The sequence below is a fragment of the Pseudopipra pipra genome, chromosome W (assembly GCF_036250125.1).
Source record: "Pseudopipra pipra isolate bDixPip1 chromosome W, bDixPip1.hap1, whole genome shotgun sequence".
NCBI lineage: Eukaryota > Metazoa > Chordata > Aves > Passeriformes > Pipridae > Pseudopipra > Pseudopipra pipra.
This window is the reverse complement of record NC_087580.1, coordinates 19,255,772-19,271,799: the sequence shown is the minus strand read 5'-3', so window position 1 is coordinate 19,271,799 and position 16,028 is coordinate 19,255,772. Positions and strand designations below refer to the sequence as shown.

Below are 16,028 nucleotides of genomic sequence, written 5' to 3'. Positions count from 1 at the left end.
CCACAGAGACCGTCATGTTTGGTTTGATCTTCTCTGGGTCCCCAGAGCTCAGCTCACATCCTGTGAGCTTGAGCTTGAGTTCCAGCCCTGATCCAATTCTCCAGGACTTCTCTAAGATTCTGTTGTTCCTTATTTGGCCAGAGCAGAATCTTGGGAGCAATGTTCTACTTCTCTCAAACCAAGGCTCCCCCTGCACCAGCCACTGCCAAACAAGGCCAGACATCGACTGCCATGGCCTCCACCACTCTCCAGATACAGAAAGAGAAAGATCAGATTTTGCTCACAATCAGACATCTTTTGTTAAGGAACAGATACAAACAGGATTCACTGATGAGCCCAGACTAACAGATCTTCCTAAGAAGCACACCTGTTTGGTTCAGGAGCAGATACACAGGTGGAGTCCCATCCCACCACATTTGTACCAACAAATAGACCCAGTTTTAGCTCAGGAGCAGATACATGGAGACACAGCCCATTAGGTTGGAAGGTTCATCTAGAGCTCAGCTTTGGCTCAGGGGCTGTTGTTCAGCCTCAGCACTTCAGTGACAGCCACACAGGGCTTTACATTACACACACAGTTTCCAGATTCCTTACAGAGTCTTGCTTACTTAATACAGACACTTGTGGGCAACACTTGGATCACCTTTGGCACTAAAAAGACATGTAAATTTTCCTCCCACGTCAACAGTGTTTGAACTGTTGTCAGAAGAGCAAAACAAGAGTGAAGCATTTTGTTTCTGCAGTCAAGTGGGAACCTCTGTCTGATGACATTCCCAAAGGCATCCCAAATACAGGGAGGATTGCACTGAACAGGATTGCAGTCTCTTTCCCAACCTGCTTAGTGCAACAAGGAACAGCCTCTGGCCACCCAGAGAAGGTATCCCCCAAGACCAGGAGATCTTTACACCCCCCTTTTCTGGGCAATTCAGTCACATCCATCTGCCAACATTCACCTGCAGCATTTCTGCATTTTCCATCACCTGTTCCCACTCCAGTGGCAGGGTTTGGATTATTTCTCTTCCACACACCACACTGCTGACTCACTGCTTGTACAACTGGGGTCAGTTTTGGACCAAGAACCCACTTGGGCAAATGTTTCAATAATTTGCTTCACTCCAAGGAATCCCCTCATGTTCCCCATCCACCAGGTCACAGGAGATTGGCTCAGGGACTATTATTTGCCCACTTGGGGGAACTGCCCAGCCTCCTGGAGCAAAGTTTGCTCTAAGGTTTCAAGGAGTTGACAATCCTTAGCACTAGACTCATTTTCTTCTACTGGGAGAAGGATCTCTGTCAGGATCTCTGCCCTGGTGGTGGGGAGTTCTGTGCATCCAGAGAATTGTTTTCCATGCCGGACAAAGCTGCCCCCACTGGGAAACAATTCCCAACCAGGACTTTCCAAGGGGCTGTCTCCTAAGTCAGCTCTGCCAATACACTTCTCCTCTAGTCTGGAAGCAATCCCGCTCTGGGCTTCCTTTGCTGGGGCTGGGGCAGTTGACAGGTTGCTTCTTTCCTTCCTGGCCCAGCCTCCCTTGTCCTTGGAGAATTCCAAAGCCCACGGAGGCTCCTGGGCTCTGGACTACTTGCACTTTGTGTTTGGGATACCCCATATCCACTCAGCCCAAGGAAATTCCACAGGGCCACAGTCTGACCCCAACGTTGCTGCTCAGCATCAGTGGCATCAAAAGATCATCCCCACACTGCAATAAGGCTCCAAGAGGGTGGGTTTGGACTTCTCCATTCCTCCAGTCCCTTTGCCAATTGAGTTCCAGATATTGGGGGGCTATTTTTAAACCCCTGCAAGAGGACCACCAAAGTCAGATGGGTTTTCCTCCCCAGCTTTGCATTTTCCCATTGGAAAGCAAAAAGCTCTTGACTTTCCCAACTCAAAGGGAGACACAAAAAGGCAGCTTTCAAACCTAATGCTGTGAAACATATTAAACCCTCATTTAGGGGAGTTAGCAAAGTGTAAGGATTCACTATGACTGCTTGTATATCTTCTACTCTGTTCTTTACAGCTCTAAGGTCTTGGACTAACTGGCATAGCCTTCCATTTGCCTGCTTGACTGGCAAAACTGGAGCATTCCATTTAGATTCACATTCTTTTCACAAGCAAAATTTCATCAATTGTTCTACAAAGGGTGAGAATCCCTTACAACTTTCTATTTGCAAAGGACATTGCTTTGGCCTCACCAACCCCACTCCAGGTTTCTCTGGAATTCTCACGGGTTCTGCTCTCTTGGATCATGGAGGCACCTCTCCAGCCCATCCTGTTGGAACCACTGCATCCCCAAGTGATGGTGGCAGATGGATTACTTCTGCTTTGGGAGACTCTCATGCAAAACTAGAAACTTCCACAGAATTAGGCTCTGCAATAATAACCTATATTGGACCATTTTTCAATTGGATTGTGGCATTTCATTTTGCCAAGAGATCTCTCCCAAGCAGAGGCTTTGGGGAATTGGGGAAATACAAAAACTGGGGAGCCAACCACTGTTTTCCCAATTTCAAAGCCACAGCATTAAAAATGGCCCAGTTTCCCAATTCCCTGGCACACCAGACAATTGTTCTAGAATTGTCCCTTGAGTTTCATTTCCCTGGATTTAACACAGAGGAACAAGTTCCCACAGCCACAAACAATTGTGCTTAGCTTGGCTGGAACCAGATGTTCTGATGGGGAAGAATCCTCTGGTGCCCCCTCAGTCGTCTTCAGTGATGCCACGAGAGGGTTCGGAGGGTTCTGAAGTTTCAGTTGCGGACAATCCCATTTCCAGTGTCCATCTTTCTTACAGGATGCACAGGGACTGATCCCAAGTCTCCTGGGGGGATGTTTGAAGCAGGCTGCCCACGCTCTCATCCTCTTCCTCTCCCCGGGGCACCATTTCCTCAGGGATTTCTTCCAGAACTGCAACTCCAACCTCCAACAATGTCCCCAAATTAGACTGATCTTGTCCCTCAGCTTGATTTTCCTTTCCGGGCTCACACCAAGGGCTCTGAGGGCGCTGCATTCACACCACAATCTTTCTGCCCTTTCACACGTTCTGCAAAGGGAAAAACACAGCACCAGACATAACCTCCTTCCACTTCTGTTCCCCTTCTCAAACAGCATCAACTGCAACAATGGATTCTAATTCAGTGTTCCAGAACAGCCACCCATTGATTCCAACACTCCATTAAATTCTCCCTGGGAGAATTTACAAGTACAGAACAATAGTGATTGATAAAACAAAGCCAAAGACCAAATTCCAGAATTCCAAAGAACCCACCCAAAGGGCTGGAAGATCCACAGGTCTCAGATGAGCAGGATTCCCAAAATACCAAAGAACCCCCAGTGCACTGAAAGATCCATACGTTTGACATGGGCAGGATTCCCCAAAAGAATGCCTTGTTATCCACTGGGATCTTACCTGTGTCCCAGACTGGGCTGGGGATCTGTGCTCTTCTGCAGCAAAGTCCTGGTGCTGGCGTGAAGATCCAGAGATCCCTCGGATCCGCGGGAGATCAGGCAGAGGTGTCCTGTCTGGGGGCCAAAAATGATACCCAAAAGCTGCTGAGATACAGCTCGAGCAAGCTGAAAACTAAACTGTCATTTGGGGTCATCCCAGATCGATTGGATTTCAGCAATTACTCAACACAGGTGCCACCTCCTCCAGCCAAGCCCAGGAGATCAACCTCCTCAGCAGCTGCAAGAGCGGGATGTTCATGTGCCTGCTGCCATCTCCCCAAAGCCATTATCCCACTGCTGCTGACAAGATGGGCAAGAGGAGCATCTACCTCCCAAGATCTGCTGCCGCAAGAAGAGCGTGTCCCAAAGGATGTCCTCAGCCTTCTCAGAGGGGACGTCAGATCCTCTCCAGGGATGGTCCCAGCCCTTCCCAACCCGGACTGGGCACCAGCTCCAACTCTTCCCTGGAAAACAAACAACAAATTCATGAACAGAGATTACAAACCAAAAGTGGAAACAAGAAAAAAAGGTAAAATGTTAACCTTCTGTCAGGGTTCTGAGGAAGGCCCAAGCCCTGCAGGCCAAAGGAAAACCCCCCCTCCTCCAGCTGAGGAAAACCCAGGCCTTCTCCCTGCCCTGCTGCACTGGCCCAAAGAAAGGCTCCTAAGCCAAGGCAGCCCAAGCCTTTCCTGGCCTGCAGCCCAAAGCAGCTGGTGTTCTGCAGCCCCGCCTTTGCTCCCCCCACGGGGGTTTGTTTTTGGCAGGCTGGCTGCCCCTGCCCCAGCCCCGCCCAGCAAAGGGGCAGTGGCAGAGGCTGGGGGCAGAGCCGGGCTCCCATTTCACACCCAGCCCAGAGCACCCGCCCGCCCTCCTGCCAAGAAGCAGCTTGGCAGCCGGCTGAAGAATTCCTCAGGTTCCCCATCAGCAAAGGGGGAACCTTCGGTGCCCAGCCAGGCTGAGCAATGCCCGTGTCCGGGAGCACCCCCTGGGTGTGGACTCATCTGCAAACGGCGTGTGGAGCACGGCTTGGAGGAAGGGGCCAGAATCAAAGGCCATCCTCTTCAGCTCGCCGGCGTCCAGGTCAGCTGAGAGCTTGTCATCCTCGACGTCGTCCTCGATGTCTCCAGCAGCAGGCCCACCCGGCACAGCTTCTGCAGAGGCCCCTTCTCCTTCCCTGGGGGCCAGACCAGGCTGTCAGCGTTCTGCCAAGGGCCCAGCTGTCTGTGAAGCGGGACGAGCAAAACCAGGTTGGATGGTGGCCACCAGCACTTGGGAGACCGGGTCTGCAGCCCAGCTCCAGCACAAAGAGGGGCGTGTTCCCGTGGGATGACCCCCCCTCAGTGCTACAGGCTGACAAAAAAGTCTGATTTCCTTTGGTTCTTATTGCCAAGAGATGTGTGGAGGTGTTACCTGCCAGGCCCCTGGATCAAAGGGAGCACGTGGATCTCTCCCGTCTTCTAGGGCAGGGGAATGTCCTGCACCCAAGGATGGCACAACAGGTCTTCCAGTGCTGGCCTGTCCGAGGGGCGGATGGACAAACACCACCTGATAAGATGCTGGCAGCCTGGGGGGAAAATGGCCAGTCAGTTGGAGAAGGATCCTGTCCCCTCTGTCCCACTGTCCACGTGCCCAGGCTGTGCTGGCTGTGCTCAGAGCTGTGCCCAAACTTCTCCATCGATTCTCCCTTTTGGAGGAGAGCAGGATGGCAGGACACAGGCCACCTCCTCCAGCCACCCATGGGACACAAACAGCTTCAAGAGCGGCGTCCTCGTGAGCCCGCTGCCCTCTCCCAACACCGTTATTCCCCCCGTGCCACAAAGATTGGTATCCACCTGGAGAGACCCGTGCTGGGAACGGGAGCTGGGCCCAGATGGTGTTGGGGCCTTTGCGGAAAGGGTGCTTCCCGCAGACCATCTGGTAGAGCAGGATGCCCAGGGACCAGATGGTCGCCTCCTTGCCGTGGTAGCGCTTGAGGTAGATCCACTCTGGCGGGCTGTATGACAGTGTTCCTACGGAATACAGACGCAGTTCAGCAGGTGGATGCTGCCTGCTCCCAGAGCCTCACCCCAGCATCCCTGGCAATGTGGGGCCTGCCCCAGTGGCACACGCTGTGACCCACTGCCTTCTCGCCGGCCCCTGACTCTTGGTTACAAACTCTGGGTTGGAGAAGAAGCCGCTGGTGTCCAAGAGGGCAGCGGAAGCCCTGGCAAGGCCCAACCATTTCATGCAAGGGAAAAACCCACCCAGTGGTGGGGAAAAGCCGTGCCTTCTCCCCGCCCCACTGCACTGCCCCCAACAATTCATCATAAGCCAAGGCAAACAAGGCGAGCGGAGCAGCCCAAGCCCTTCCTCGCCTGCACACCAAGCCAGCTGGTGCACAGTTCTGACCCCCTTCTCTGCTACCCTCACGGGGGTTTTGGTCAGGCTGGCTCCCCCCTGCCCCAGACCCAGCCCGGGACAGGGTGGGTGGCACAGGCTGTCGGCAAGGCCGGGGCCTGTCTCACAGTAACCCCCAGCCCCATCCAAAAGCAACTTGGCTGAAGAACTAATCCTGTTCCCCCTCGGCCAAAGGGGCAATCTCCACTGCCACACCCGGGCATGGCCATGCGATGCCCGGCACCAGGAGCATCCCCCGGCTGTGGGCTCACCTGCAAACTGGGTGTAGACCGTGTCCTTAAGGAAGGTGCCACATCCAAAGTCGAGGAGCTTGGCCTCGCCGCTGGCCAGGTGGAGGAGGATGTTCTGGGGCTTGATGTCCCGGTGCAGGACGCCGCAGCTGGTGCAGTGCCGCACGGCCTGCAGCACCTGGCGGAACAGCCCCCACGCCATCTCCTCCGGCAGGAACCCCCACGCCCTCAGTAAGCGAGAGAGGTCCTGAGACGGCTCCGGATGCTCCATCACCAACAGGAACCCGTTGGGGAGCTCGAACCACTCCAGGAGCTGGATGACACCAGGGAAGCCATTGGACACCTTGTCCAGCAGCACGATCTCCAGGGGGGCCCGGGTGCCGTCAGGCTGCGGGGGGACCACGGGGTCGTCAGTGGGGCTGATGCCGTGCCTGTCTGCCTGCTCCCCCTCGGCCAGCCCTGGATGCTCCCCGTCCCCCACCGAGCCCACGGCCACTCTCCCTCCAGGTGTCCCGGCGGCTTCCACCCTGCCGGGCCTCGGCTCGTCCCCGCCCGTCCCGCCCCGCTTTCTGCCGCTGGCCCCGCTCGCTCACCAGCTCGCCCCAGCGCCGGATGCCATCCCGGGACACGGCTTTGATGGCCACCTGCAAGCCGAGGGGAAGGGCGGGTTGAGCTCGCCGCCCGTCCCGCCCTCCTCCTCCTCCTCCTCCTCCTCCTCCTGCTGCACTCACCGGGGCTCCGTCCGCCAGGCAGGTCCCCGCGTAGACGCGGCCGAAGCCGCCGCTGCCCAGCAGCGAATGCAGCCGGTAGCGCTCGTGCAGCGGCTCCTTGGCCTTCGGTGCGGGCGAGACGTGGCCGTCAGCGTTGGGGCCGGGGCCCGGCACGGCCCCCGAGCGCCCCTCAAGCGGCCCGGGCCGGGCTTCCCCAGCCGCAGCGGGCAGCGGCGGCTCGCTGCTGGCGGCCGGGCTGGCGAGCGGCGGAGCTCTGGCCGGGGAAGCCGCCGAGGAGGCGGCAGCGGCCGCGGCGCCCGTGGCCCCCGCCGGCCCCGGCAGGCGCCGGGCTCGAGCCAGGCGGAGCCAAGGGGCGGCGAGGCCGAGCCCGTCCCACAGCCAGCCCCACAGGAGCGCCCAGCAGCGCCACAGCCGGCGCGCCGGGAGCCGGGCGAGGGCGAGACCGCGCCGGGCCGCCCAGGGCCGGGGACGGGGCGGCCCCGCCCGGCACAGGGGAACGGCCGGGGCCATGGCCCGGGCCGGCAAGGGGAGGGGGGACCGGGAACGGGACAGGGACAGCGGGAGTGGGACACTGGCACAGGGACACCGGCAATGGGACACCGGCACAGGGACACTGGGACAGCGGGACACCGGGAGAGGGAGAGGAGGACGAAGAGCTCGAGCAAGGAGAGCCCGAACAAGAGTCAGAGCGAGAACGCGTCGCTACAGTCGCTGCTGCTGCCGCTGCTGCTGCCGAAGCGCAGGGGCCGTTGGTCCGTTGGTCCGTTTGTCCGTTCCCCGTTGGCCCCCGCGAGCCCCGGGGGCGGCCCCGGCCGCTCCGCTCCCAACCAGCCCCGGCCGCAGTCACGGAGCTCCCCTTCCTCCCGCCCCCACGCCAAGACCACGGCCTTTTGGAGCTGCTTCACTTTAGTTCAACTTCTTGGCTGCCAAGTTTGCAACTTCCCGCCGCTGCTCGGACCCCATCTCGCCCGCTCGGCCCGCGCTGCTGTCGCTTCCTCCCAGGCCAGCCGGGCTCGGCACTTGCCCCTCAACTTTGGCAAGGGCTTTGCTCAGTGAGGAGCCCCGGCACGTCCGGCCAGCGCCAGGCAGAGCCAGCCCCGGGGGAGGGCAGAGCAGGACGATCGGCAGGGGAAATGCAGCCCTTTGGGGTCAGCGCTGCTCCCCGACCACACCAGGGCTGGTCCTGTTTTCCCGCCTGGTTTGAGGGAAAATCGGCGGCTGCAGAGAGGATCAAGCAGAAGAGAATTAGAAGACCCTTCTTGCTGCCGTTTGGATGCCAGTCCCTCCTAAGAAATGCAGGCTTAATTTGGAATGGACACGATGGAGCAGCTTTTTCAGCACCCAATATTTAACAGCTGCCTTTCAGGGGACAATGGGAAAAAGGGGGGAGAACGGGAGAAAAGGGGGGCTGGGACCTCCAAAGTGAGCGAGGAGGGGGCTGAGACTGTGAAACCGAGCAGGGCAGGGGGAAGAAACACCCCCAAACCGAGCTGGGGGGGAGCTGGGGACGGTGGGGATGGTGGGAAAGGGGTGAGAGAGGGGAGAAAAGGGGTGTTGGACAGTGGGCAGGGGGACAGAGGGCAGGGGGTTCCCACATGGGTCTCCCCTGCCCCCCATCACTTGAGCCCTGGAGCGGTTCCCTGGGGCTCTGGGAGGGGGCAGATCCGCCCTGGGAATGTCCACTGCATCTGTAACCCTTTGTGTGCTTGCTCTGGTGACGATTGCCCACAGGTGCCCAAGCCCCCTGTCCGTCCCTGGGGGGCTGATGGGGGGACTCCCCCACCCAGTAACTGGTGCTGCAGCAGCTGTGGGGCAGAGGGGGGTGGGAAAGGGGGCTCCGGGGTGGCCCCCTGAGCTCCCAACCTGCTGGGGGGGCTGAGGGCTGCTGGGGGGGCACCCCCTGACCTGTGTCCCTGCACACCCAGGGCTGTTCCAGGTCCTGGGAAAAGCCGAGTGAACGGCCCCGACCGGGAGAGGTTCCTGCCCGGGTACATCTCCAACTGGGAGCAGCTCAGGTACTTCAGCAGAGATTTGGGCACCTGAGGGGGACACCCCGTGTGGGGAGACCCAGGCCAGGCCCTGGAACAGCCAAGGGGAGTTCCTGGAGAACAGACAGGATCAGGGGACATGAACTGCTGGCACAACTACGACAATGTGGCCCTGTTTGCCCGGCCTGGGAACCCCCATTTTTGGGGTAATCTCCCCCACATCCCACCAGAAACTCCAAATCCTCCCAAATATTCCCCTGGATCTCCAAATGACCCCAAATGCCAGTAAAATGGTGGGGCTTTAGATGTCTTTGTTGAATGTCTTTGTTTTAAATTCAACAAATCAGCTCTTCCCACTGAATTTCCCAGGTCAGTTTGTGACCCCATGGATGTTTCTCCCACTGTGTTCACCCAGGTGCCTGAGGGGAACCAGGAGGATGTGGAGACCACCAGCCAGGTGTCTTCCCAATGTGGGAAGACATCACTCCTCCAGTGGGTGATGGAGTTGGAGCAGCAGACAAAGCTCTTCCCACAGTCAAGGCACCTTTAGGGCTTCCCTTACTGGTGGGTCCGTTGGTGTGAGGTCAAGGCAGAGCTCTGGCTGAAGCTCTTCCCACACTCCCCACACTTGTAGGGCCTCTCCCCGCTGTGGATGTGCCGGTGGCTGACGAGGTGGGAGTTCTGGATGAAGCCCTTCCCACAGTGGGTGCAGAGGAAGGGCCTCTCCCCTGTGTGTGTCCTTTCATGCAGGAGGAGATTCCCGCTGGTCTGAAACCTCTTCTTGCATTCCAAGCACTTGTAGGGCCGTTCTCCAGTGTGGGTGCGCTGGTGGCAGATCAGGTTGGAGCTGCAGATGAAGCTCTTCCCACATTCCCCACACATGTAGGGCTGTTCCCCAGTGTGGGTGCGCTGGTGGCAGATCAGGTGGGAGCTCTGGCTGAAGCTCTTCCAACAGTCCAAGCACTTGAAGGGCTTTTTCCTGGTGTGAGGCTGCTCATGGACATCCAGGTCAGGGCTCTGGCTCAAGCCCTCGTCGCCTTCCTGGCGCAGGGTGGGTCTTTCCTCCTCAGAGCACTCTGGGCTGCCTTTGGAGACCCTCCTCCTGGGGTACCTTCGTGGCTTTCCCTCCCCGCTGCCTTCCTGCGCCGTGGAGCCCTTCAAAACTGCCTCTCCCACCAGGCTCTGCCGGGGGGATTTGTCCTCCGGGCTCTCCGTCCTCAGCTCGGGGCCTGGGGCAGGAGGGAAGAAGGACAGGGAGGGGATTTGCCTCCGGCCCAGAGGGAAGGCCAAGGACATCCCCCCAACTCCGGCCCCGGCAGGACGGTGGCGGCAGCGGGGTTGTCCTGCAGCTGGGGGCGATGCTCAGCTGGGAGATACAGGACAAGACAGGGCAAAGGGGCACTGACTTCCTCCTCACCTGCCTGGGGGTCCTGGGGCATCTTCCTCTTCCTCGCAGCCTCCTCCTCCATCTGGCCAAGCTTTGGGAAGGAATTATTCTATATAAACTCATTCCCTTCTGCCCAGAGTAACTCAAACTAATACACATATATCAGACTTACAGGCTCATGCCATGGAGTTTAGAGACAGACTTCCCAAAGGGATGAATTTTTCCTGGTTTAGGAGGGAAAACAAGGTGTGGGTGCATTGGGTTGGCGGTCCCTCTGTTACAACCCACCCCAGGAAAAGAGGGGGGGTAACCCAGGTTTTATCAATAATTCCTTTGGGGTGGATTAAAGCAAAACGACACTAAATAATCGGTGTCTGAAAACATATATTGACAAGATTTATTTTCACAATTTTGTATCAATAGGGATGTTAACATTTTGGGTGCTGTCATAACCTTTCAGGGGAGGAGGAAAACAAATGCATAGGGGAGAGAAAGACAGGGTAAGAGTAAGGGAGAGCAAGAGAAAAAAAAGGAAAGGTGAGAGTGGTATAATCACCACCCACTGGATCCAGCGACGTCTTGATCCGCAGGCGGTGGGGGAGAAGAAGAAGAAAAACCCCGCCAAAACCCCCAAAGTCACCAGTCAGTATCTATATCCTTTGCAGCTCCCCCAAGGCGGGGAGTTGTTTCCATAGGGTGCTGTCTCCCTTTTTGGCGCGGAGTTCGTGGTCTCTTCCCACCTTTTCTTTTCGGGGCTTGACATCTTCTGCACTGGAGGAGGGAGGATGGGCCCAGTTGCCCATCAGAAAGTCAAAAGCCTGCAGAAGTCTCTTAGAATGCAGAAATCCTTAACTATTCCAGTCTCTGACACCCTCCTGCCCAGCTCCGTCTCTAGAAGTCACCTGGAATCACCAGGAATCACCTCCAAACCACCAAGATTCAGCCCAAAACAACCCTCTCAGCAGTGGAGTTCCCCCTCGCTGGTCCATCCACTTTGGGGTTCTGGGGTCCCTGCTGTGTGGGCTGCTGGAGGTCTCACATGTATTGGGGAACCCCCTCTCCAGGGTTCCCGCCCTCTCTGGGCTGCCGGAGATCCCGGGAATCCCAGGGGTCCTTCCTTTATGGGCTCCTCACTTTGCCATTCTGGGGATCCCCCTTCTCTGGGCTGCTGGGGGTCCCGGGGGTCCCGGGGGCTCCCCTCTCCGGGGTCCCTTTTAGGGTGGTCGGGGGCTTTCGGGGTCCCAGGGTCCCTTCTCCCCTGACTCTCGCCTTCGGGGTGCTGGCGATCCCAAGGTGTCCAGCCCTCTCTCCAGGCTGCCGGGGGTCCCGGCTCCCCCTACAGCCCTCGCTGCTCCCCCCTCCTCTCCAGACTGCCGGGAGCTCCCCCTCTCCGGGCCCCCGTTTCAGATTCCAACCCCCGCCTGTTTCAGGGGTCCCCAAAGCCGGTGTGTTTGTCCCGTGTCCCCCCCACTCCCCGCCGGTATCCGGCGATCGCCACGTGGCTCCGGGGACCCAACATCCCCCTGCTAATCGTCGGGGCTGTGCCAGGAACCCACCCCGGGACCCCCAAAAAACACCTCCCGGGGATCCCCAATATCCCCCCAAGGGGCATTTGCGGCTCAGCTTTGGGGTCCTGCAAGATCCAAACATCCCCCCGCCCCCCCAAAAAAAAATGCCAGAGTGCCTCAAGATATTTGGGGCGAGCTCCCCCTCCCCGGTCACCTGCGGGATGCGGGGGGCGATGCTCCCGGGACGCGGGGGCTGCGGATACAGCGGGCCGTGCATCCACGTGCGTTCTTTCTCCTCCTCCTCCTTCCCCTCCTCCCCCTCTCCCTCCTCCTCTCCCTCCTTCTCTTTCTCCTCCCCTCCTATTCCCACTCCTCTCATTCCCGTGGGAGCTGGGGCAGGTCGGGATGGGGCAGCGCTGGGCTCTTGGCCGCTCCCGCCCGCACTCGGCCCCCACCGCAGCCGCCACGGCCGGGACGGCGCGGGGGGGCCCGGCCTGGGCACCCCCCACCTCCCCTTTGCCCAAATTCCCGTCCCGGGGGGCGCTGGGGCCGAGGGGGGACCCTGGGGGGGTCCGGGGAGCGCTGGGCGCTGCGGGTCTGGCTGGCAACTGATGAGTCATCAGCGCTGCGCGCTCGGATTGGCTGAGCACTGCTTTGGGGGTGGGGCTGCAGGAAAGGGGGTTCTTTGCAGGGGAAGACATTTGGAGCTGGAAGGACTCCAAAGCTGACTCTGTGTCTGAGGAGGAGTGCTAACAGGACCAAAGAACGTGGACCAAATTAGCCAGTTAAGGATAGACTACTAATTAGAGTCTTAATTAATGAAGAGAATTCATTAGTTCATTAATTGGGGTAAATTAGAAGCAATGAACATGAATTTGTTTGTTTGTTCAAATGTAGAAATATGTGAAAAGTCTGGAAAGGGACAGGTGGGGCTGGAATGATTGGCTCCCTGTCTCTGGGAGCCAGAACAAAGCAGTGCCTGGCTCACCAACACTTCCCAGGGGCGTTGGAGGGTTTCATTTCTTCCCAACGCTTTTCAGGGACAATTCTTGGTGAGCCAGGTGGGACAATGCTGTCGACCCTCCAGGGATTCCGGGACCCTGAGGACTCCAGCAAGCAGTGAAAATATTCTTCTGGGAGATCTCAGTCCCTGGATCTGGTGAGTTCAAAGCAAGATCCCTGGAATTTTATTAAGGCATTGCTGAGCATAGAAAAGGTATACCTAAGCATCCTAGAAATGGAGCTCTAGAAGAGAATAGAATAGAATTGGGTTGTGAAAGTGATGATAGAGCTGTAAAAGGAGGAGTGTGATATTTGGCTTATGAGAAGAAATCCCTACTGACTGAGTGAAAGGGGTGGGTTCCAGGCTCCAGGTGTGGTTCAGGGGGTGGGTTCCAGGCCCCAGGTGTGGTTCAGTGGGTGGGTTCCAGGCCCCAGGTGTGGTTCAGGGGGTGGCTTCCAGGCCCCAGGTGTGGTTCAGGGGGTGGCTTCCAGGCCCAGGTGTGGTTCAGGGGGTGGGTTCCAGGCCCCAGGTGTGGTTCAGGGGGTGGCTTCCAGGCCCCAGGTGTTGGTCAGGGGGTGGGTTCCAGGCCCCAGGTGTGGGTCAGGGGGTGGGTTCCAGGCCCCAGGTGTGGTTCAGGGGGTGGGTTCCAGGCCCCAGGTGTGGGTCAGGGGGTGGGTTCCAGGCCCCAGGTGTGGTTCAGGGGGTGGGTTCCAGGCCCCAGGTGTGGGTCAGGGGGTGGGTTCCAGGCCCCAGGTGTGGGTCAGGGGGTGGGTTCCAGGCCCCAGGTGTGCTTTGCCCACAGATCAGTCACACACAGAGCTCTTGCCCATAGAGCTGCTTTGGGGAGGGCTTTGCTCAGGGAACTGTGTTTGTCAAAGCCAATGGTCAGTGCTGGAGAAAGTGAAGTGTTTGGGGAGTGTGTGTTACTGGGAGTGTGTGTTATAGTATTAGAATCCTGTCTGACTCGGGGATGCCCATAATAGATATAAAAAAGAAAAAATTCACTTGTTGTAGAGTGTTAAATGCAGTAGTTTGTTCTTGGGTGCATTTTAAAGCATTTGGTGCACATTAAATATTTGAAGGAAGGTAAATTGCCACAGCAGCTGTTAAGCTGGGATTGTGTGTTCAGAGCATTCTTTAGTGTCAGCTTTAGTGTTTGCAGGGGTTGGATTTGTGTTAATTGTGCCAATATTCAATTAGTGATTAGTGAATTAGAGATTCAGTTTGTGGATTATAATACGGTTTTTCAGTTGCTGTTGTTTTGTCAGAGAAAAGAGAAGTGAACTGAAATCTCTAGATTTGTTCTTTGAACTGAGCAATAGTCAGGGTTTGGGAAGGTGTGGTTTGATGCCAGGGAGCAGCAGCAGCTGGGGAGGTTCCTCCAGCTGCAGGGGAAGGAGGCAGAAATGGTCCCAGTGAGAGAGGAGCAGAAGAAAGGATTTGGGTTTGGAAAGCTTTGGAGGGTTTAGTGTGAGAGCAGGGATTTGGAATGTGCGTGGGGAAGGGACAAACAGGAGCTGCCACAGCCTGGACTCCCCCCAGGGCTCCCGGCCAGGCAGGAAGGCTCCTGCCCTTGGAAGGTGTGTGGGGGCCCAGAGGTGTCATCCCCAGCTGAACCTCTGCTCCATGGACACTGGGGAGGGAGAACATGGATTTCTTGGGAGATCCTGGAGTGGCGTGTTGGGTTTGAAATAAGAGGAAAGGACAATTTAGTCAGAAACGATTCCTGTTGTTGGTGGCACAGGGCAAAAGGAAAATGGGCCTTTCTTTCAACCATTAAAATTTGGAATTGGTAAATGGGTGTTGGCCCTTCAATTTCTTTATGTGCCTGACTGTGCTGTACCATTCCTAGGCAAGAGATGTATTTAGTGAGTTAAATGACATTTGAAGAAGGGAAAATCCAAGTTAGTGGGTGCAGCTGCTCTGTCATTCCTGGGTTTTGGTGTCATTGTGTCACTCAGGGATCCTGAGGAGGGTGAAGCCCTTCTGTGCAGGACATGGAGATGGTCCCTGGCCTGTCCAAATGCATTAAATGCTGCTGCTGAAGGAGCCCCCCCAGTGATTTTATCTGCATTGACCCCCTGGAGCCCACGGGCGCCTGCTCCTGCCTGGACAGAGACCAGGAGTTTCCTTGGACTGGTGTCCCCCAGGAAGGACGTTTTCCCCCCTGTTTCTGAGGCTTTTAATAGTCTTTGATCAATAAATATTTCTCCATGGGATTTCTCCTTGTGGTGTCTTCTTGAAGCCTGAAGCAAGCAGAGGAGGGGATGCCAAAGATCCGCCCTCCCCTCTCTATTGTCACTCTGCACCCCCCAGGCCCTTCCTCTGCAGTGTCCTGTCTCCCTGGACATCCCCCCTGGAACTTGTGCCCTTCCCTGCTGGCACGGGTGGGCACACCCCCCATCCCAGTCATGTTCCCAAGCACTGCCAGGGCCACCTGGGTGACCAGCGGGACATGAGTGGGGGTGGCTTGTGAGGGAGTCCCCAAAGGCTCCCTGTCCCCAGAGAGCAGAGCCACGGGGACCAGGGCAGGTCCCCCAGCAGGTCCCACTGCAAATGGCCCAGTTTGTGCTCCAGGGAGGAGGTTTTATCACAAGCAGGGGTTTCCAGGGCTGCCTCATGCGCAGACACCTGGGGGCCATTTTGTTTGGAAAGCTGAGGAGCCATTTTGTGGTCAGGGACTGGTGGGCTGCTTGTGGTTCTGCTTAAAGTTCCTGATTGCTGCTGCTTACAGTCCTGCCTACCTGCTGCTCCACACAGCTCTGTTGGGGTTGCCCATTGCTGCTCATTGTTGCCTACTGCTCCTGACAGTTCTGCTTCCTCACTGCTGCAGTGCCAAGGTGAGCCGGGAAGAACGTGAGGTGGTGGGAGCAGCCTGGGCTCACTGCCAAGGGACCGTGCGGCCGGGGCAGGGAAACAACCTGACAGGGGGATGGGGACAACCAAGGGACTGCAGCAGAAAGCAAAGATGGCCTGTGAAGGAAGAAAAGAGCGAGGCCTGGCATGGGAGGAGCGAGGGAGTGGTTCTGCAAATCGAAGGCTCTTAAAAGGGCTCGTCCCTCCCATCCTGGGGGTGCTGGAACCTGGTCACGAGTTGGGTGCACCCAACGCTGTTAATAAAGTTCTTTGTTTCACTTATTTGGCCATCTCCGAAATTTTAATGAGAGCTATTTGTCCCAGGGCAGGAGAACACACCTTAGTGCCCCCTCACATACATGTGGTGTGAGTGAGAACAGCCCAGGGCAGAAACACCCACCTGCCCGGGGGCCCCAGCAGTGGGTCAGCACCAGGCTGCAAACAGGGCAGGGCAAAACTTGGCCCTGCAGACCCCACAACCGA

At 57.3% G+C, this 16,028-nt stretch overlaps 1 protein-coding gene and 1 long non-coding RNA gene across 2 annotated transcripts; both read right to left on the bottom strand.

Moving 5' to 3' along the window:
• Window positions 1-274: 274 nt before the first annotated feature.
• LOC135406461 (uncharacterized) lies at window positions 275-3,753 on the bottom strand. Its single transcript, XR_010426266.1, has 2 exons — window positions 3,408-3,753; window positions 275-3,041 (listed from the first exon to the last, which is right to left on the bottom strand). It is a non-coding gene; the product is annotated as an uncharacterized LOC135406461 (long non-coding RNA).
• A 613-nt stretch (window positions 3,754-4,366) lies between these two features.
• Window positions 4,367-12,065, bottom strand: LOC135404900 (uncharacterized). The gene is made up of 5 exons (XM_064639629.1): window positions 11,901-12,065; window positions 6,666-7,505; window positions 5,800-6,460; window positions 5,301-5,454; window positions 4,367-4,619 (listed from the first exon to the last, which is right to left on the bottom strand). The coding sequence occupies exons 1-5, from the start codon at window positions 12,063-12,065 to the stop codon at window positions 4,367-4,369; spliced, it is 2,073 nt and encodes a 690-aa protein (XP_064495699.1).
• Window positions 12,066-16,028: the final 3,963 nt, after the last annotated feature.

Bases quoted from the DNA above. Each gene is read 5' to 3' on its own strand.
- LOC135404900 (XM_064639629.1), bottom strand. From the start codon at position 12,065: ATGAGAGGAGTGGGAATAGGAGGGGAGGAGAAAGAGAAGGAGGGAGAG. The intron at 6,461-6,665 runs GTGAGCGAGCGG...GTCCCCCCGCAG, and splicing joins TCCGGCGCTGGGGCGAGCTG to CCTGACGGCACCCGGGCCCC. The intron at 5,455-5,799 runs GCGAGGAAGGGC...TGTATTCCGTAG, and splicing joins CCAGCTGGCTTGGTGTGCAG to GAACACTGTCATACAGCCCG.